The sequence below is a fragment of the Hyposmocoma kahamanoa genome, unplaced genomic scaffold, assembly GCF_003589595.1.
Source record: "Hyposmocoma kahamanoa isolate Upper Pololo Valley unplaced genomic scaffold, ASM358959v1 93, whole genome shotgun sequence".
Classification (NCBI taxonomy): domain Eukaryota; kingdom Metazoa; phylum Arthropoda; class Insecta; order Lepidoptera; family Cosmopterigidae; genus Hyposmocoma; species Hyposmocoma kahamanoa.
In genome coordinates, this window is record NW_020654810.1 from 4,752,260 (window position 1) to 4,773,906 (window position 21,647).

The 21,647-nt window shown below is 37.4% G+C and overlaps 1 protein-coding gene across 13 annotated transcripts in view; it reads left to right on the plus strand.

Moving 5' to 3' along the window:
- LOC113237605 (serine/arginine repetitive matrix protein 4) overlaps window positions 1-20,282 on the plus strand; it is a 46,311-nt gene extending 26,029 nt beyond the window's left edge. For 2 of the 13 annotated variants that reach the window (XM_026474181.1, XM_026474191.1), the window contains exons 3-10: window positions 3,457-3,681; window positions 4,249-4,308; window positions 8,709-8,835; window positions 11,404-11,456; window positions 12,861-14,867; window positions 16,293-16,382; window positions 16,645-16,758; window positions 19,636-20,282. In XM_026474181.1, coding sequence (XP_026329966.1) covers window positions 3,457-3,681; window positions 4,249-4,308; window positions 8,709-8,835; window positions 11,404-11,456; window positions 12,861-14,867; window positions 16,293-16,382; window positions 16,645-16,758; window positions 19,636-19,747 — 2,788 coding nt within the window. In that variant the 3' untranslated portion in view covers window positions 19,748-20,282. Of the gene's footprint in view, window positions 1-2,613; window positions 3,111-3,456; window positions 3,682-4,248; window positions 4,309-8,708; window positions 8,836-11,403; window positions 11,457-12,860; window positions 14,868-16,292; window positions 16,383-16,644; window positions 16,759-17,810; window positions 18,256-18,591; window positions 18,758-19,635 lie in introns of those variants that run through there. The other 11 variants (XM_026474193.1, XM_026474192.1, XM_026474182.1 and 8 more) reach the window with 11 other exon arrangements.
- Window positions 20,283-21,647: the final 1,365 nt, after the last annotated feature.

Sequence of the window (21,647 nt, forward strand, 5' to 3'; positions counted from 1 at the left end):
TAAATTACAATGTGAACTGTCCTTTGGCCACTAACGTAATTTACGATTTTCCTTTAATAATTTTGATGTATACTATTCTCTTTTTAAAACTTCTTTTTTCCAAGTTCTCTGCTATTCATTTTCATGTCAAGGCGTTTTGGAGCTGTGATATTTATCGTTAATAAAAAAAAACTGAATGTACTTCGTAAATAGAGTACGTTGTGAAAGAGTTCGTCCAGGGAAGTACTGCCACCGTACCTATATCTACCGCTAAGCAGTAATGTTAGCATTGCTGCGTTCCGGTTTCGAAGGGTAAAGGTGCCAGTTCAAGCAAGTGGGACTTGTCAACTTATGTCTCAGGTTGACGGGCGCAGTGGCAGTGCCCCTCAAATCTTTGCGATTTAAAGCTCTGAGTGGCACTGCAACTGTTATGGACAGGCGTGTAGCTTACCATCAGGCACACTACTCGTTCGTCCGGTCACTTGGTATTATAATAAAAAAAACAATCTCAGCCTTATGTCCACTTGCACTAAACTTAAGTTCATTTTAATCCAATGCTTAAATTGATAAGACACACTTAACACAATGTCTTAACACTTAATTCAACTGCCTCGGTGGCCGAACGGTTACCATGCCGGACTGCCACGCAGAGGTCCCAGGTTCGATTCCCGGGCCGGGAGAAATGTTTGTATGGCTTACATTTATTTCTCTCGTGAGTTTGGGTGTAATTTGTGGTTGTCTATGTGTGTGTCCATGGCACCCGCGACACAGGGTTTCCCTAGTGCGGGGCTATGTTGAGTGTGTGCGTTATTTATTTTTTTTATTTTTATTTTTATTTATTAAGAGTGGCATATCTATTATAAACATTGGTTTTAGATAACCTTAAGTATAGTGCAAGTGGACATAGTCTATTATTAAAATGTATCGTATAATAATTTTTGTTGCATAAACTTCGAAAAATATATAATAAATATCAATATCAGAGATACTTTATTTTTGCTAAAGCTTTGGCATACGTGCATGAAGTTTGGCACAAAAAGTTCAACAATAACAAGAAAAACATGTCTCTTCATATGAATGAGAATGCGTCACAGATACTCGGAGACTCTACCAAGAGACTACAGTGACATTTGTCTGTGAAATATATATATTTTTTTCGACTGTTTGAAGGAGTACTGACATTTTGTTTACAAATATTTTACGTAGTCGCTAGCGACAATTGTCGCTGGCTCATGGTAGGGGGTTTATTTTTTCATATCGGGTTATTTTTATTTCGCGTAGGAATGAGACGAACACGTTCAGTATTAAAAAAATCCACAAATACGTAGTTACAATTTTACAGAACATTTGTAGATATCTTGAAAATAAATTTACACTTCTGTCTTAGTCCTCCCACGCAGTATTTCAGGCCAAAATATGACCTACATAGAGAATATTACATTTATATGCCTCACATAATTTCACAACCGACGTGTTTGGTACTGAAAATTTTACGATTTTGATAAAACTACAATCGAGTTCGTTTTGTTAGCATTATTTTTATAGGCATAAAAGTAATTTACTCTGCAAGACACACTCTCCGGTTTTGAAGGGTAAGGGTGCTGGTGAAATTACAGACACTTGGGACTTGTCGACTTATGTCTCAGTGTGATGAGCGCGGTGGCAGTGCCTATAATATATTTGTGATTACAAGCTGTAAGTGGTATTGCAACTATTATGGACAGGCGTGTCGCTTACCACCAGGCACAAGACTTGTTCGTCCTGTCACATGATATTATAAAAAAAAACTAGCTCTTGAATACAGTTGCGTAAAAAAAAAAATTCCAAATATTTTTATTTGGGTCACTCTTTTTGGGAAGCAACGTTATGCTATTCTCTGACATGCCAACTCGCTTATGGTTCGCGATGTTTATGTCACAATAAATTGTTATTCCTTTCGAACGATCACGGAAACGTGACACTTCACGTTGATAAGTAGAATAGGGTTTCTGTGACATCATTATTATTTCCTAAAAGATAGAATGTATGAATGCCATGTTCAATATTTTAATTCATTTTAGTGCTTTGAATGTTATTTCTTTGACACATATAAGTCTATTTCCGCTTTAATAGTAAACTGGAATCATAAAATGGAACAATACTTGCATACTGAAGACGTGTACTCAGGTATTCACGTACGTACGCGAAATTTGCTATATGAAATTGAGGAAACAGCAATATCGTTTCGAACAGTGCTTTCACATCATAACGCACGACTGCAAGCAGGCGTGCACAATCTAATCCGGCGCTCGTAAATCCTACTGACCTAACTGCACATTATGATAACAAAAACGTATTCTTTTGCTTCAGACAGTTTTTTTACAGTTACACAGGGAGAACTAGCATTATGTATCCTGCACTTTTGGCGGACTTTCATCTTAATCTTAAGATTTATGCAGAAAGCATATTTTACGAAAGAATTTCCAGTATTACAAAATTATAGCCAGTAGCAAATTTTCCTCAACACGGCTCATTACCGCACAAAGGGGTCGGAGGGTAGGTACCCTTTGAGAAGAGTCGCAGATTTCCGATGTTTGCGCAGGGTGCGCGCGGCGCGAGGCTGCGTGATTCCGGCGGCGGATCGGCAGTAGCGTCGCCGGCCCGTCGCCGGCCGCTCTCCATGTAGCCGAGCGCCCCAGCGCCCTGCGCCCCCCGCCTAACATGTCTTCCAATGGTCAAGCCGCCATGATATAGCCTAACCTTAGTGTTAAGAAACCAAGTCTTCCATTAGTAATAAGTAGGTTAAGTACAATGCAAAGGAGTAGGGCGTCGCGTCGCGAAAACAACAGATTGGTATTTGAGCGTTTGTGGCGTGGCACATTCCAAGCCGTACTCGCGGGGCCGCAGCGGCGGGCGCGCGCCTCTTCGCACGACCCTAACCAAGAATCGGTCGCCCCAGCCATCATGCCGCAGCCGAGCGAGCCGCAAATCGCGGACGGCCTGGAGCCCGCTCTGCGAACCATTCTCGCTGAAATAAGGAACGCGTGCTGCTGCCGGTGTAATTGTTCGTCGAACGATCGAAACTTAAACGACAATTTGCAGGTCTGTCTCTCCGACGAACGGGAGAGGAAGTCCATGAGATCCGTCATAAGGTGTGCATTAACATTTTATCGATTAGCTTACCGCCTTCGCTACAATGTTTCGTCGCGACATGTTCAATTAAAACTACTAGCTGTCACATTTTCCTCATAATTGGAAATTAAGCTAAAACATTGGTTTACGAATAATAACAATTTACGTATTGAAATATTTCTGTCTTACTATGATTAGTCTACGAAATATGCTAAATTGTTTTACTGTTTCCCCAGTTTTAGCGCACTTAAGTGCCGAGCAGGTAATTATCAATTATTCGTAGGTTTTGTTTGAAGAGTACTTTAGTTCTAGAGTAGTGGTGTATATATGGGCAGTTGAGTGAATAAGACGGTGGTGATGTTGCAGTGTTCGCGAGACGCACGCGGTGGCGGAAGCGCAAGCGGAGAAGAACGCGCGGCTGCGCGACGCGTTTGGCATCTCGCCACGATTTGTGGAAGGGTCTAGCCTGGACCCAGAAAGGCGCGCACGCGACCACGCCCAGCGCTATCCTCTCGTGCGCACACCGGAGCACGAACGGGACGACCGCAGCCGCGACCGCGACCACGCCGTCAAAAAGAAGAAGAAACGAAGGTATACATATTGAACATTCGTCCATATCTACACGAGTAAAGCTCTTGTGAAAGAATTCGTCCAGAGAAGTACTGCCACCTTGACTATTTCTGCCGTCAAGCAATAATGTGACCATTACTGCGTTCTGGTTTTAAAGGGTAAGAAGTGTGCTGATGAAATTACAGGCTAATGGGACTTGTCTACTTATGTCTCAGGGTGACGGGCGCGGTAGCAGTGCCCCTCGGACCTTTGAGATTTAAAGCTCTGAGTGGCACTGCAACTGCTGTGGATAGACGTGTCGCTTACGACCAGGCGTATTACGTGTTCGTTTCGTCACTTATTATCATGGAAAAAAACAAGACAAGACACTTGGACTTCAAAATCGTACTAACACTGTGATTTGTTAAGTCTATTGTTATTATAACGACAGTTTTTCTTTCGAATTCTTAATTTTTTAGTTGAGCATAATAATTGCGTTATGCAAAGAACTCCTATTATTGTCCACTTCAAGCGTGTTGCCATTGTCTAGGCCATGTAATAATCTGAACTGGTTTAGAAAACAATTTATAATTATAGTGTTGTTTTCAGTGTTTCGCCAGACGCGAAGAAGCTGAAGAAGAAGAAATCAAAGAAGAATAAAAAGGAAAAGTGGGTATCGCTTTTATTATTATTGTAAATATGCATAGTTCGATTATGTTTTAAAATACTTTCTGTGTTTTTGTTATTATTGGAAAGTTCTCATAGCTCACTTTTGAACCCAGACAGGTGACACTACAATTGTCTAAAAGGCAAGTATAATTGTGAACTATAACTCTCACATATTCGCTCAATACACAAACAAATAATTTACTCAAAACAATGTCTTACTAATTTCAGTCAAAGAAAAATGTTATGGAATTTCATACGTAGGTATGATATAACGAAAGTTGTCTTATATTTTTTCTTTATTGAATGTCATATTTATCTATTATTTGTGAAAATACTCCACTATAGTCGTCACCAAATAAGAGGCTAAATGTACACAAGCAGACGATAGTATGTAACTTTGAATGCTATCAACCAAACAATAAACAAACAATTATTACTTTATTATGTTTCAAATATATATATAAATTTTATTGATTTGACAAAACATGTGTCAAGTATTGTTTTCGCAAGAATTAAAAAAAATGCAATTTTGAGTTACTCCGAAACGTCCAGAAAACACTTACGTTCTCAATCTAATTGTTTTTAAAGAATAGTGTTGTAACCAATTAATCGCCGAGTTTCACGGAGTCAATTTCAGTTCAATTTCTGGGAAAAAAATTGACATATTAAATATTAAAACAAAAATTTAAAAGTGCCCCGTACTCATAACCGCAAAGCTATGCAGGTTTATATTTCCTTTTTAACCGACTTCAAAAAAAGGAGGAGGTTTTCAATTCGACTGTATGTTTTTTTTTGTATGTATGTTACGCGATAACTCCGGTATTTGTGAAGCGATTTTGATGATTCTTTTTTTGTTGGAAAGAGGGTACCCTCCATAGTGGTACCATTTGATTTTGAAGAAAATCCTCCACCTCTAAGGGTGGCTGATCACGCATGAACATTCATTTTTAGAAAAAGCGCCTAAATTGTATTATAAGGAGCAATTATTTTAATGGTTGATTTAGCTATTCTCCAGTTCACGGCTTTTTTTCTATCAATATACTTTGAGTAGTGAGAACCGATTTTTATTATCTCCTGTGGCAAGTTCCGTATAGTGGCAAACTAGGGGATGAATCCGGGTTTGCGCACTTTCCGGTACCTAACTTAACTTGGCAAATAGATGTAATTCCATATACTTTTGAGGTCGGTTTTTTAGTACTTATACTGAGATTATTATCTTTTTTGCAAGTTTGAACTGGCAACATTGATATCGGTCTAGCGGCACTCGTAAAACGAGAAAATTAATAAAGAAAGATTTTGATAAAGATGTAAATATTGACAATATACTTCTAAACTAATTAATTATATGTACTGTTGACACTAGGTCAACTGACGATTTTGGCCCGTCTTCCGATAACAGTCAATAAAAATTTAAATTATGAAGCCTTTTGATTTTCTTCAGAATTTTGTTATATAACTGCAGGTTGCCCTTGTGAAGTCTGCTAATGTATACACTACAGCAAAAAGTACAGGGTGTCGTTGTGATCTTGGTGAAATTACAGGCACATGAGACTTGTCAACTTACGTCTCAGGGTGGTGGGCGCAGTGGTAGTGCCCCTCAAATCTTTGCAACTTTAAAGTTTTGAGTGGCACTGCAACTGTTAAGGACAGGCTACACGCCTGTCCTTAACAGTTACCATCAGGCGCACGACTTGTTCGTCCAGTCACTTGACATTATAAAAAAAATCATTTAAAATAATTAATTAGTTAATTGTCCTATCTAGAACTGAAAAATAATCTAAACAATCACAAACTCATAAAATTTTTAATCGATTTCTTGTGAAAATCGTATAATGTCGTTACCGATATGATTAGTTCACATCCCTATTCAGTTTGCAATGACAATAGTCAAATTTGGCCTCTTATTTGGTGACGACTATAGTTTATTGGTACAAACATCGAACAAACATAAAGAAAAAAATCCCTCGATCGGACTGAAACGTACCAACGACTGCTGCCTTAACGTGGCTACCAATTCTGCCCTCCTTGTTATTACTAACGCAATTTGCACTTTGGTTACTTTCAAGATATCGGTACCTAAAGTTTTTTTGTTTGAAAAATGTCAATTGCTTTGATTTAGTTTAACAATATAACTGAAACTTAATAAAATATCAAAAAACCGATTAGAGAGGGTTGTAGATCTCGTTTCACTGATTCCAGGTAAGTTAATTTTGCTAAAATGTCAATAACATTACTTATGAGAGGATCCAGTCTGATCGAATGATTTTTTCTTTGTCTTTTTCGATCTTTGTACCAATAATAATTGTCTTATATTTATACTCAATTTTACTAAAAATATCGGTTACGTTAGTTATGGAAAAATCCAGTCAGATGGAAGGAATTTTCCTTTGTTATTGTTATGTATTATTTCCTTTTGATTGGCTAACATTGATAGTAAATTTCTTTCTTCGTTTCTCAGCCCTGTGATGATAGGTGAACATTTTATTTCAACTAATCGAAAGTTACTTTGAGTTATCATGTGACTAACATTGTATGAACAAGTGTTTCTTGATGCGACAGCCTTGGCACAGGTATTGTGTCATTGTGTCTGGCTGTTTACGTTGTAAGTAATAAGGCGGTTAACCCGAGGCCAATTTATAGGATAATTTACTAAATCCGAGAATGTTGCTTCTCATTGGTGTAATATCGTTTCTCTCCTCGCTAACTGCCGTGTCTATACTATTCTATACTCAAAGCTTTATCCAAACTAATATTGTAAATGTGAACGTAACGCCTGCGTTTTCACGCCTAAACCGCAGAACCAATTTTGATGAATTTTGGTATAGATATAGATGGAACCTAGGAGAAGGACATAGGCTACTTTATGTGACAAAAATAAATTTTAAAGGGGCTGAAATAGGGGATGAAAGTTTGTATGGAGAACTAATAAAACTATGACATAGTACAGTAGGTCACTCGAAGTACAATATATTCTACAGCAGACTAAGTCACGGGCACCAGCTAGTTACATAGTACCTTATACTCTAAATATTCTTTTCTCCTATTTTTACTTCGTTTGCAATAATGTTTTTTTTTACACCACTGCCCGCACTGTCTTGTGTGGTTATAATTTTATTTATTTAAGGAAATGTATTTCTTTAATTCATTTAAGTCTATCGAGTTCTTAGGTTTTCGCGATTGTTAGACAATTGGAACTGTAACTATTTTTTCAGATCTATATCCCTTATATTTATCTTTTTAAACAAAACAGCGTTTCGGACTTTTTACAGATCCTATGGTCACGACTTTAGATCCGAAAAAAATATTTAATTAAATATTCAACACAAACATAGTTATTTTCACGATTTAAACTTCAGAGGGTTCGTGGGGTAGCAAATTAATTTACTTCCTATTTTGTTAACATATATTTCGGCAAAGTAACGCCTGTACCTATTAATTACGTACGTACGTTGGCTTGAAAATGGCCTAATGCTAGTTACGACACTAATTCAGGAGAGGAACGATATGTTGTCTAATTTGGACACCTGGGATCACTTATTTCTACTACAAACTGGTTCTAAATGTCACGTGCATAAAAACTTAACAACACCATAGTATAATAAAACAAGTTTTGTAACTCCTGTTTTTTCGGCGCATCATTGCCTAGACGTTGCTCTCAGCGTAGGGTTTATTTATTTATTTATCTAAATAATAATAATAACATCCGCGAGCTAATTACATATCTTCACAAATAGAAATATAATAAGGAACCTTGAAGCATAAATTAACTAATTTGTTACACAAAAAGGCCATTTCAAGCTTTACTATGAATAAAATAAATGCCCAGTCAGTGCTCCCATCGCAGAAATACAAAATATCCTAGTAGCAGTAGAGCTCCTTGTGACAGAGTTCGTTCAGGGAAGTACTGCCACCTTACCTACCGCCAAGCAGTAATGTGAGCATTGCTGCGTTTCGGTTTGTGGTGAAATTACGGGTACATTGGACTTGTCTCAGGGTGACGGGCGCAGTGGCAGTGCCCCTCCATATCCTTGCTATTGAAAAAGAGTGGCACTGCAATTGTTATGGACAGGCGTGTCGCTTACCATTAGGCCCACGACTTGTTCGCCCCGTCACATGGTATCATAAAAAAAATTAAAAACGTAATGACGCATGCGACCCACGGCTGTGCAACTCAAGTGTACCGCGAAGTTATGCGGATGTGTGCGTCCGTACACGGCGCGCGGCGGACGTGCACACATACCAGTCGCGCTGCTACGTTTGTACGGAGTTACCATACTTGTAGTATTATACTTTACCCTCGTAAGTGGATCCAATAATAAACAATAATGATATGTAATAAATTGCTTTCATGCGAATGTTACATAATTGGGCTAGCTAAAGCATCAGTTGTTTCTCTTCAGGCACGAATCTAGCAAGAAAAAGAAGAAACGCTCCAAGTCTCCGGACAGCGACAGTTCCAGTGATTCTGAGGGGCAGGACAGCGACTCCGGCAGCTCCGACGACGACCGACACAAAAAGAAGAAAAAGGTAACTTCTACCCTCAATCTAGAAACATAAAATCTAATTCACACCCAGCCGTAGGCCACGTAGGATTCCATAGTTCAAAGATTATGCTGGGCTAAGGAACAAGATACAATTCCCAAGCACGAAGATTCAAGAGATGGCGTAAATATGTTTCTTTAATTAAGTTACAATTTCCAGTACTTAGTGGTTAGTATTTTACCATTTTACGTTTCTTTTCGATTCCTGAGTGTAATCTTTGAATTATTTCCAATTCTAACATAATGGTTAAAATGTTTTTTTATTCTGTATTTTGGGAATTTTCAAGGGTATTTTTGTCAGGCTACATTTTCTTCAAACGAAATAATGTCACAAGTACTGTTTTTTTTTTATATCTGGGGGACTTTCCTATCATGCTACACTGTTCACTACCCTACTCAAAATAAATCCTAGGTCCTGACCGAGTTAGTTTAGGAGACCCACGTCGATTGATTAGCTATTGGCACAATGCTTCCTTTTGATTTTATGTATGAAGACTTGAACACGTCCGCCTGGAACCGACAGACTTTTACGATTTCCTGCACCATTCTCTGCATACTGTGGGCTTCACCTTTACTTTGTACTCTCTCACGGCCCTGTTGATTCTCGTTCTGTAGACGTGGACCTATCGCTGTAGTCTTTTGCTGTCTCTAGTTTATCTGCCCCAGCTTCACGTGTCTAATATATCCACACGATGCATCATGTCCAAATACTTAAGAGTTCCATTTGAGACGAACGATATTATCATTTTATAAATGTGATTGCTCTGTTCCTACTTCATTTTATATTATTTTTTTTCTGTAAATACAAGAAATAGCCAGTAAATATTATCTGTTTAACTGTGCATCATTTCATAGGATAGCCATCTTTATCTGAAGAAATAACGTATACTGTAAGTATATTACAAAACAATAACACTCAGTAAACACTATGTTAGGTGAATACTAAAATGTATCGTGATAATTTCCGTAATGCATTTTGTTGTAAATTTGTGACTAACTCGCGCGGAGGACGACCGCGGGGTGCGCGGTGCGAGGGGCGAGTGTTACACAGTTATTTACATGCATGGTGTTTGTAGACCGACCGACGGACGGTGGTGCTGCCGGCCGGATGCGTCCGCGCTAAGCACAGATGTGTCCTACAAAAACGTCTGCCCCTCCATCCCTAAAGCCGGGTTTTCACTATACGAGTGCTCTCGAACCGAGTACACTCGTACGAGTTAGGTCGTATAGACTCGGATTTCGGTTTATACCTTACAAGTTTACTGGGACTTGTCAACTTATGGCTCAGGGTGACGGGCGCAGTGGCTCTAAGATCTTTACGATTTAAAGCTCCGAGTGGCACTGCAACTGTTATGGACAGGCGTATCGCTTACCGCCAGGCGCACGACTTGTTCGTCTTGTCACTAAGCATTTAAAAAAATCATCAAGTGTCCAGTCCAGTGATGACGATGATGATGTTAATGGCTAAAGTACAAACTCATAAAAGGGAAAAAATAATGCAAGACAAAAATTTGGACCAGAAAATGGATTTTAAGACGTCACTAACTGGGTGCTTTAAATAATTTGATTCGTGAAGTAGAAGATAAAAACGTTTAAAATCCCATTATTGCCGTCATGTTACGTTAATTTCACTTTTCCTTAGTTGCCGCCATTTTCTTTTCATAGAATGATCCGAGTATACTCGTAAAAACATAACTGCGTCCGGGTGAACTCGGTCCGAGCGTACTCTTATAGTGAAAACCCGGATTAATAATGAGACAAATAAAACTCGCAACTAGTACACCTCTTACTTTAAGGGTGGCCACGTTTTTGCACCACACATCGAGTGCTATATACAGACTGATTGACTAAAATGTAACTAATCCATAACATTCTCCCTCTTCTCATTGTACCCAAAACTAATTAAGGATGCTCCACATGTTTAAATGGTATCAAATACCACCACCGTTTGTTAAATAAGGTACGTTCCCCCTCTCATATTTAACTTTACCTTTGATTTTGTGTATTACATGTATTTTATCCGTTACCTAAGTTGAACAATCATTGACATCGTAATGTGTTACTAACCTAGTATATACATACATATATAATAAAAACACGCACTGGTGCCAAGAAAAGTTTTTTTATACCTCTACACATACTTATCTATATTTTTTTGTTTTCATTTTATAATATACAAGAGAATGTTATGGATAAATTGTAAAGTAACATTCTGAAAGACACTAATTTGATACATTTATTTACTATTCGCTTACGTAAATGGCTTATGTATATTTTTTGTTTATTTCAGACAAAAGACAATTGAGTTCTATTTATTTTTTTAAATGGAGTTTTAGTATGCATGTGTGAAAGTGATTATTCGTTTGTTTTAAAAGTACTTTCATATCTTGATGGGTGCAAGAATCTGAATCAAGAGATGAATTTGAAGTATATTTTTTAGTAAAAAGTATGTTTAGTTGCCGTAACCACTCTAGACTTCTCGTATTGGCACTGGTGTTTAATATTCCGCGCTGTGTGAGCTGTGACATTTAAATGTGTCGTTGAATTTTGACAGAAAAAATCGAGTGCCAGACGACGCGGCAGCAGCGAACCTTCGAGTCGCGAGAGGTGAGCACTTACGTATATATACATACATTTTAGTAGCAACAGATCTCCTTGTGAAAGAGTTAGTTCAGGGAAGGACACGTCTGTCCAAAGTTCTAAGGGGCACTGCCGCTGCGACTGTCATCCTCAGAAATAAAATTGGCAAGTCCCATGTACCGGTAATTTCACCAGCACCCCCACCGCCAAGCAGTAATGTGGACATTACTGCGTTTCGGTTTTAAAGGGTATACAGGTGCAGGTGAAATTACAGGCACATGACACTTGTCAACTTATGTCTCGGGGTGACACGCGCAGTGGCAAGGTCCTTCAGATCTTTGCGTTTAAAGCCCTGGCAATGCAACTACTATAGAAAGGCGTGCTGCCTAATACTAAGCCTTTGTCACAATGCTTAGGCAGATCTAACACCCAATTGCTACATTCCTTAGATATCACTTTCGTTTCTATACTGGCATCTATCACTTCATATACGCTTATTTGTGGCCTGGTAACTTTAAGGATATCCGTAATTTAGTCGGGTTATTTCTTTTTAAATTATTATACTCTAGGAAAATCAATACTTATATTTAAATAGGTAGGTCATTACAAACATACTCCAGTATTTTAGCTAGTAAATACGGTGTTCGTGGCAAGATTTATATGCATTCCTGAGTCGATCACACAAGGGACAAACATATCTTAAAGTGATGTGCCGAAAAGAAAAAGTAATAAAAAGTACTTCTCTTATTTTCTTCTTAAAACTATATAAGGATAACCAGAAAATATCTATGTTAGTTTACATTTTATTATTTTATTTATGACGCGAAAGTTGACCATTCCATGCGTTTCCACCCTATAAACGTTCTACATCGGGCATCGTTATTTTATCATCCATCCTTTCCATTCGAAGTATTTCTTTTTTTAACCTTAGGAACTTTTTAGTTTTACTATTCATTCAGACAAAGACAAAATTCATAATAATAGTAACGCGCACACACTCATAGCCCCCTGCACTAAGGAAACCCTGTATCGCGGGTGCCATGGACACACACATAGACCACCACAAATTACACCCAAATTCACGTGAGAAATAAATGTAGGTCATACAAAAGTTTCTGCCGGCACGGGAATCGAACCCGGGACCTCTTGCGTGGCAGTCCAACATGGTAACCGTTCGGCCATAGAGGCAGTTGAATTCAGCAGCTTCTATTTAAATAAACTAAATTGTTAAAATTGTTTAAAAGAAGTTTCTACTAACAATTGTTATGGCATATTTTAATGTTTTTCATTGCCATTTTAATTAAAATGTTCGAAATACTTATGTTGATATCGAATGAACATTTGTTCAAATAGTCAATACAATGACGCATAAATAATACAATACATACGTATATTATGTCACATTCTCAATTGTACTGTATTTGATTCCAGTTCCCCAGTTAAATACAATAAAGAAAGAACTAGAGAGCGCAATAGTGAGACCAGAGACGATACTCAGTACAAAAAAAAGGATCGTGATGATAAAAACAAAAAATACGATAGAAGGGAGGATGTTGTCAAAAACTCACGTCACAATGATCATTCCCGAAAGAGGGAGGATCGCAGCACTTCCCGTGATCGAGATTCTTCACCAGAATACAGGAGAAAATCGCAAATCACTAAAATAGATAACAAAAGAGAACCATCAAGAGATGATTCCGAAAGGCCAAGAGGTTCCAAGCGTTCAAAACGCGACCAACGCTCATCACCTGAATCCGAAGTGGAACCACCAACCAAAAAAGATAAACGAGACAAAAACTACCGTAAATCCAGTCCATCCCCGCAACCAGAAAAGAGACGACGAAAGAGCCCGTCTCCAGAATATAGAAAAAGAGAGGAGACCTACTACAACAGAAAAGAATCTCCCAGAGACACCAGTAGGAATCGCAGAGAAAATTCCCGCGATGACAGACGAGCACAGAGAAGTGAATCTCCAGACGATAGAAAAAAACGACAAGAGGAGTCTGGCAGTAGGCGAGAGAAAGATGACAGGCATGATAAAAAAACAAAAAACAACCACGAGAGATATGAGGACGAAGCTCCAAAGCGAAGGGAGCGAGAAAATAATGAAGAAGTAAAACTACACAAAAACAGGAGCGTGTCAAGGGCTAAACGCGACGCCTCCTCCGAATACCGAGAGAGGTCTCCCAATAAAAAAACGATTAACACTAAAGAAATACGCAAAGAGCCTACCAAGAACTATAGAAATTCAAGGAAATATTCTTCATCCGAATCTGAATCGGAACCACCACCAAAAAAGGCAACGGAAAAAGAACCCAAAGGTAAAAATCGTTATTACAAAGAGCGCAGCGCTTCGCCAGCTAAAAGAGATCAACGAAGACGAAGCCCATCGTCAGAATACAGACGTGAAGATTCACCTCCGACGAAAAGCAAATCTGATAAATACAAATCTAATTCAAAAGCTGTAGACCGTGAGGACAGTCGGTCCAAGAGGAAATCTCCTACGCCAGAAGAACGACGGCGGCGAAGACAGACTTCTAGCAAATCCAAATCTAGGAGTCCTGCAAGGAAAACACCTAAAAAGGAAAAACGAAAGAGTCCTACACCGAAAAACAAAAAAGATAAGCGGTCATCGTCACCCAAGGACCGTGATAGGTTAGAATCGAGGCGCAATCATGACCGACGGGAATCTCGTCGATCCAGGTCAAGATCGAACCGGAGCAGAAGCACATCTAGTCTTAGCTACTCTCCCGCGCAACGTAGCCCGGAGCGGTACCGCGACATCATCGAAAAATTACCAGAAAAAGATAAGCGTAAATACATCAAGTCGCCTTCTGACCTGCAACCAAAAAAGAAGAAGAAAGAGAAGGTGGAAAATTACAAACCTAAAGCTGCATGCATGCGTAGCTCGTCCAGCGAAAACGACGATTCTGAAGATGACTTCTTGACATTAGACGAGAGAGCTCGGCAGGACGAATTGGATATTAGAGAGTTGAACAGACTTAAGGAGAAGTTGGCTTTGATGGCGAAGGCATCTATGGAGAGGAAACGGACTGAGGACACGAACGGACCTTCAACTTCGCAAGCGGGCCGATCGGACGCGGGGCGTTCGGACGCTAAAGACGATGATAAGAAAAAACGGAGCGACAGTCCAATAGTAATCGACGAGAAATCCAAATCGCCTGTGAAAGAGAAGAAAAGTCCGGTCAAAGAGGAAAGTCCGAAGAAAAGTCCAGTGCGTATTGAGAGCTCGCCTGAAGTAAAGAAGCGTGATCGCAGCGGTTCGCGACGCAGTTGGTCGCGGTCATCGTCGCGGCGTTCGCGATCGCGGTCGCGCACCAAGTCGCGATCGCGGGGCAAGTCCTCCCGGTCACGAACGCGGTCGCGGTCGCGCTCGCGGTCGTCGCGGTCGAGGTCGCGCTCGTATTCTTCATCTAGGTGAGACTTTATTCATTTTACTTTAAATTTGAGATTACGCACACGACGTATTTCGTACGCGCCGTAAACGCGCGTAATCTGCGCGTATAGGTGCCGCAGACGCGCTGTAGAGAATCGCTTCAAACGCGCGCAAACATCGCGTTGCAAGCAAGTAGCTTATCGCACCCTTAGTAATATAAGGGCACAATCCAAAAAAAGTAGATTTTTGGGAAATTTGGGAATTGATAGGGACTTAAATAATAAATGGGATCAAACTTATATAGCTCCATATTTCTGTTATATTTTTTGTACTATATGGGTCTAACTTGAAAGTGTTTTTTTAACTTGCTTGAAACTTATGGAATTTATTTATATTATTTTTTTTTTATTGCTCTTTATAATACATTTATCAAAGAACAAATCTGCCAAATTTCATATTTATAACTTAAATAATAAGCATATTATTTGAAAAAATAGGTGTAATGTAGGAATCCAGAATCTTAATACGCGATTTCCCAAAAATCTACTTTTTTTGGATTGTGCCCTTATATTACTAAGGGTGCGTTATGTACTCCACGGAAGTTGCTTCATTTAAAAAAACTAACTGAAATTAACAAATAAAACTAAAATGAAAACTATCTTTTATCAAAATGCGTGACACATTCGCGTGACTACAACGCGTCTGTGGCGCGTCGCACACTGGGGCCCATTCATTCAAGGTAATGCTCTATCCGCAAATTTAAAAATGTGGGTATTTAACAAATAAAAATTTAGCGTAGTCGTAATAAAGTATCATATCACGCGTAAAAATACTGAGTCAGTAACTACTGTCAGTGGTGACGTGCATCAGCTCAAAGTTTGCTCTTTACGCCAAAAAATGATTTTATTACGACTTATGTATATATTTTTTTAAATACCCACATTTTGAAAATTGAGTTTTGAGCTTTACTTTGTAAGGACGAGCCCTAGTGTGCGTCGTCGGCGCGTATAAAATACGGCGTGTGGCACATCAAAACAATCCCAATTAAACATTGACTTACAAATAAACGGACGACGGGTCTAATACAAAAACCACGAAAAAAGTCCCAAGTCAACCTATTTAAACGTAGTGACATGTAAAGGAATATGAAAAAGCTAAAACGTTGAATTTAAATTATAATGTCATCGCAGTACTGTCTAATTTTGCTTGCTTCGCTGTCAGTCGAACAAACGAAGACTAAAGCGTGAATGACGCTCTGTATACGGTTTTAACGCCCTATAAGTTCGGACACTTTTTAGCGCGGACCCGACGTCCATATAATTGTAAGTCAATGCAATTAAAACATGATTTATTGCCAGTGATCACCCATTGCAGAATATATACTTTCTTAAACGCCTTTCTTTGCGACACAAAAGAGACTTCTTTGGCGTATGTCACGGTGTAATGTTAAATCTTTATTTTGTCAGGCGTTCCCGTTCGAGTCGTTCCAGCTCATACAGCAGCAGAAGTTCATCGCGCTCCTCACGCAGTTCATCGCGGTCCACACGTTCTACGAGGTAAAAGCTACTAACGAAAACGTGAGAGTAACTTCGATCGAGCCAACGGATGCTTGAACGAGACATCACTACGTCGTACTGTATAGTGTGGTCGTCTACATGTAAAATATCGATCAAAGTAACTCGTTAACAATACTTGTTCCTAATTAACAATCAAACTAAATATTAACAATGACTTTCGATTTTGTTTCCGCTAATGATACGAACAAATTGAATGCGTAATGGAAATGGCATGCATGCGCCATTGATACAAACAAAACAGAACAATCACTGGTGTGTACGCGGATTACCGTAGATCGAGCGATCGGACGCGTTCGCCGTCCATCCCGCGCCGCGCGGGATCGCCCAGTTTCTTGGATAGGAGGCGCATCACAAGGTACAAGGCACTCTGACACGTACAGTGCTTTTGACGCATCTACGTCACTGGAATGACACTACGTACTCATTTGCAGCTATCGTTATTCAAAGGCACTGTATTATAATGTTTGGGACATTTCTAGGCGGTCGAGAAATGTTTGTTTACTGTCACGCTGTTACAGGACATTGGCTAACCAAGTTAAACGGAGAAATTTTGTTTAATTCAACAACCAATAGAATTGCGTTATTTTGATTAATGAACGTGACGACGTCAAAATAATGATTTACTATTGGTTGATGAAACACATGTCTTCTCCGCTCGACTGTGGTAAACATTTTCAAATTGAAAAACTACATATCGCACTTTCAAAAACAAAGTGACGAAATCGAAAAGTAAATTTTTTTGGGAAATATATAAATTTTTTTTATGGTCGTGGTACAACCAAGTACGCAATTTGGCTATACCAATAAGACATTTCATCAGGACAATGACTTAAAATGTTACAGAGGGCTTTTCCATTTTCGTCTCTTTATTATTGAGTGACCGATATAAAACTTTTTAATAAGTTTACCCAAAATAGGGTTGTCAAATATTATTTGGCAACATTTGTACCGTGGTGTCAATGAATAATTCTCGATTGCCGATTTTAGTGTGTTTAGGTGTTTTAACAACTTTTTAGTGTGCCGCTTCTCCCATGCTAATTTTTAATTTTAGTATTATGCTTCTAATTTTATTTTGCGTTTTATCGTATGTCATATTACGATAGCGATTCGAAAATACTTCAATGTACGAATTTTTGAGATATTTTTATCAACAGTTGTAAACGAAATTAAATGGCTGTTCTTTTTCAAAAAATAACATTTTCCGTTCTGTGAAACTACGTACCTCAATGTTACAATCAATTGCGGTCGTATTGACGGAATTTATAATAGTATAATCTCTTTCTCTTCTTAAACAAGTGAAAGAAACGGATTGGATTATTTTCGACCACATTTCGATGTTCGTAATATACCATATGACGTTTGTTATTTTCGTTTTATGTCACATATTTTTTGTTTTCTCTTTTATAGAAAAAAGTCACGCAAATATAGCACGAGCTCTGAAGACACGACTAGCTCCGATTGAAGTGACAATAGATTAGTTTAAGCTATATGTATTGTATTATTGCCAATTATAAACATTATTTTTACATACATAACGTGTATCTTTCGCAGTGGCTCTTTTTACCATTAACTCGGGGTCGAGACTGGCCAATAATCGTAAAAAAAAAAAACAAAATTAACACAAATTTAATGTATCACAGTAAATTGTTTGCTTTATAATGTGTTCTATATGTATATGTTGGTTTGAGAATTATGCGACTACGTGACAAAAAGATATGATATTATTGATTTTATTCCGTATTTTAATTTCATGAAATTTGAAAATTATATTGACAATTCTGCACCAAGAATTAGACAGTATATTTTATGTTTTTAATTTAATGATAAAACTATCACAAATAAAAATCTAGACTGTGATTTGTATATTATGTTTGAGAAAAATTATTAGCCAGTCTCAAAAATTTGTTTGAATCAAAAATTAATTGTGAGTGTCAGTTGGTAACGTTTGTATCCTAGGGTGTGCTACTAAAACACGAGTTTCTAGCTTTAATTTGGGAATACGGCCATGAAGTTTTTATTTAAATAAAAAGTCAAGAAGTTTCAATGATATTTCGTATTTGTACAAATATAAAATTGATTTTCTTGAACCAAGTTTCAACGTTTGGTTACATTTCATGGCCCGTGTTAGATTTAATGGGATGTCTGTATAAAATTATAAATGAATTAATTTAAACTTTTTCCTCCGTAGCGCACCCATAATTGACTCTTATGGGAAAAACAAATTCAAGTATAGACGAAGACGGTGAATTATTCTAATTGATGAAAATTCAGTGATGGATGCCAGATGTATTGTGCTATATTTCATAAGGACCTTCCAGTGTTTGTTTCCATAGTTTTCCGTTCACATTAAAGTATATTGTACAATTATTTTGGTTGTTTTTTTTTTTTAGTTTTGCTGCATGGTAGATGAGCTAGCAGTTTCACTGTTTGAATTTAGGTAAATTAGCTTATAGATACTTTTAATAAGAGCTACCTTTATTATATCTCAAGTTATTGTTTTGACTTCCTGTTTTCATAAATTTCATATAATAATATAAACACCTTTATATGAAAGGTACATTTGAAAACCCTGAGGATTTTCATATGGTAAGTAATAACAGATGGAAAAATGTAATTTGTGTAACTATAACAATATTTTTCATACAAAAGCATGTTTATGTACATTATATGTACACATACAAACTCAAAAATACAATACTTTATTTAGCAGTTAGGTCACTTTTTTTTTACTTATTTCATTACAAAATCTACTAAATTAAGGTTATTATTATTGTGTTTTATATAATCCTATTTCAATTTATTAATTATATGTATATTGTTTTTTATTTATTTAGTATATTTTATTTTCTTAATTTGTGTATACGCAATATGTGTATTGAATACGTATTCTGTTGCGCCCTCAATTAATTTCATCTTAATTTTTTCCTGTAACCTGAAGGTTGCCTGGAAGAGATTGCTATTTAGCAATAAGGCCGCCTGTTGTACCTGTCATTTTTTCTTTTTGTATTTATCCGTGTGCAATAAAGAATATTGCTATTGTATTGTAAAAACTTGTATACAAACACGTCTCGTACAGACTGGCAGGTCATATTAGACATACATTTATAATGCCCCATGCATGTATACATAACAGAGTTCACAAATAATGGCATGCCAAATTAATAATAATTATGTATATTTTATCTAACATGTCGTAACTAACATTCATTTCATGCATACTAACACTAAACAGCGCGCGCAAGCGTCCGATCCCGTACCGCCGTTCCACGCCTTCGTCGCCTTCTAGCAACAGCTACAGTAGCTGCAGCCGCTCTCGCAGTTGGTCGAGAGTTCGAGACGAGTAATCCATAAATAAAAACAAAACTGAAGAACTGTCAGTGTACGTGTCGTATACTTTAGGGTGCACTCACACCGACGCGGCGACGTCATATACGGCACGATGGACCTACCACAAAGTTTAATGTAAATTACCATAACAATCTTTCATTGTGGGGATAAGAATAACAACAGATAATTTGGTATACCGCTTAATAACCTCGGTTTGGGAGGAACATGGACTGCGAGCTTATAATGTAAATATATGCTCATCTACGCAAGCACGTATACGTAGGTATATGAAAGTACATTTGTACTAAACTATAACAATTCCTCATTCTTCAAACATCTCTGCCGTAGTCGCCTCTTGGTCCTGGCAATTCTTGTAGGAACGATCTAATAATAAAACTATGCTTAAATAAGCCTGTAGCTTAGAATGATAACGCATAGAAACCTAGTCCGCACACGCTAAGTGAGGCAAATTGAAGCGCGCCCAATGGGCCTACACGAGCGGGCGGGCCTTCAGTGCTCAAGGTCAACTTGCACCGCGAACAGATCAAGAATTTTAGCTAAAAATGACGAAATGTGCGGTAAATGAGTGTAAAAATACGTCAGACAAACATAAAATAGATACTAACATCACATTCCACAAGGAAGTAACGCGTTTCAACTTGTATTTTGATATAAATATTCATTAAAACCGAAAATTAACCTACTACTAAAACTAGCCTACATGAATTTGATTTTTGCCTCGCTTGTGACAGTTCGTTTGATATGAAACTATCATTCTATGCGTTATTATTCTAAGGCCTGTAGTTTGTAGGAAGTATTCAAGTTCAACGTTTGCAGTGCCCGTAACAATAATGCATTACAAAAAAAATTGATCGTATGGGCGATTTTATCTGGCACAATAATAAAAAAATACTATTTGTGTAATCAACAAACACAAAAAAACGGGAAGTAAATCGAAATGGGAAGTAACCTTTATATCGGCGTGAATGTGTTGACAAGCTGGAGAGATATTGCAAGTGATAAGGAAGCGCTGTTGTTGGGGGTCTGTGTAAATTATTAAAATTATTGCACGAACGGTTGTTATCTGGTTATTCAATTGGAGTTGAATTATTTCGCCCAAAATAAATTATCAATTTGTAATTTAGATAAGACGTGTACTTTAATCTAGTCAAATTTATTGTAATTCCAAACATTTTCCTATTTATTGTATTACTTTAAATACTAATTTTTGGATATTTTTTATATTTTTGTTTTTGTTGATAATTTTATTTAATTGAAAATTAAGGTTTGACCAGTACCAAAAAAAATACTCTCTAGTCTTTAAAGCGACATTGATAGTTATTGAACTAGAATATTTTAGCATTAAAGTGCAATATATTTATGGACAGCTGCTATTTACACTAATTTATTTATATTTCTAGTCATTTAACTTATTGATTATTTATTGCTAAGTTCAAACTAATTGTTACTCGAATTGATAGAATAACGATTTCGCGTAGGAAGATAGAAACATTGTATTTAAAAATGTGAAAATACTATTATAAACTTAAAAGCAATATATTATGAATTTGGAAATAAATAATACTCAGTATAACAGTAAAAAACATATATTAAAACTTTGAGTTTTATAAAGTTATTATTTGTGTATAAGAATCTCAAACTCGAAGTACCTTGTGCACTATGAATTGATTGCAAATGCTATATCATAGACCATAGTAGCCGTATCACAATGTATATCTTAAATATTTAGAAGAATATACTGGACCCACTTGTAAAATAAAGTACGTAGTTAACTAACATTATAACATTTTTCATTTGTTTACTAACACGACTAACACTGCCCTCCTTGTCATAACTAACGTTTTAGTATTTCGGTATCTTTCGATATATTGGCACTTAAAAAATGTTAATTACCCC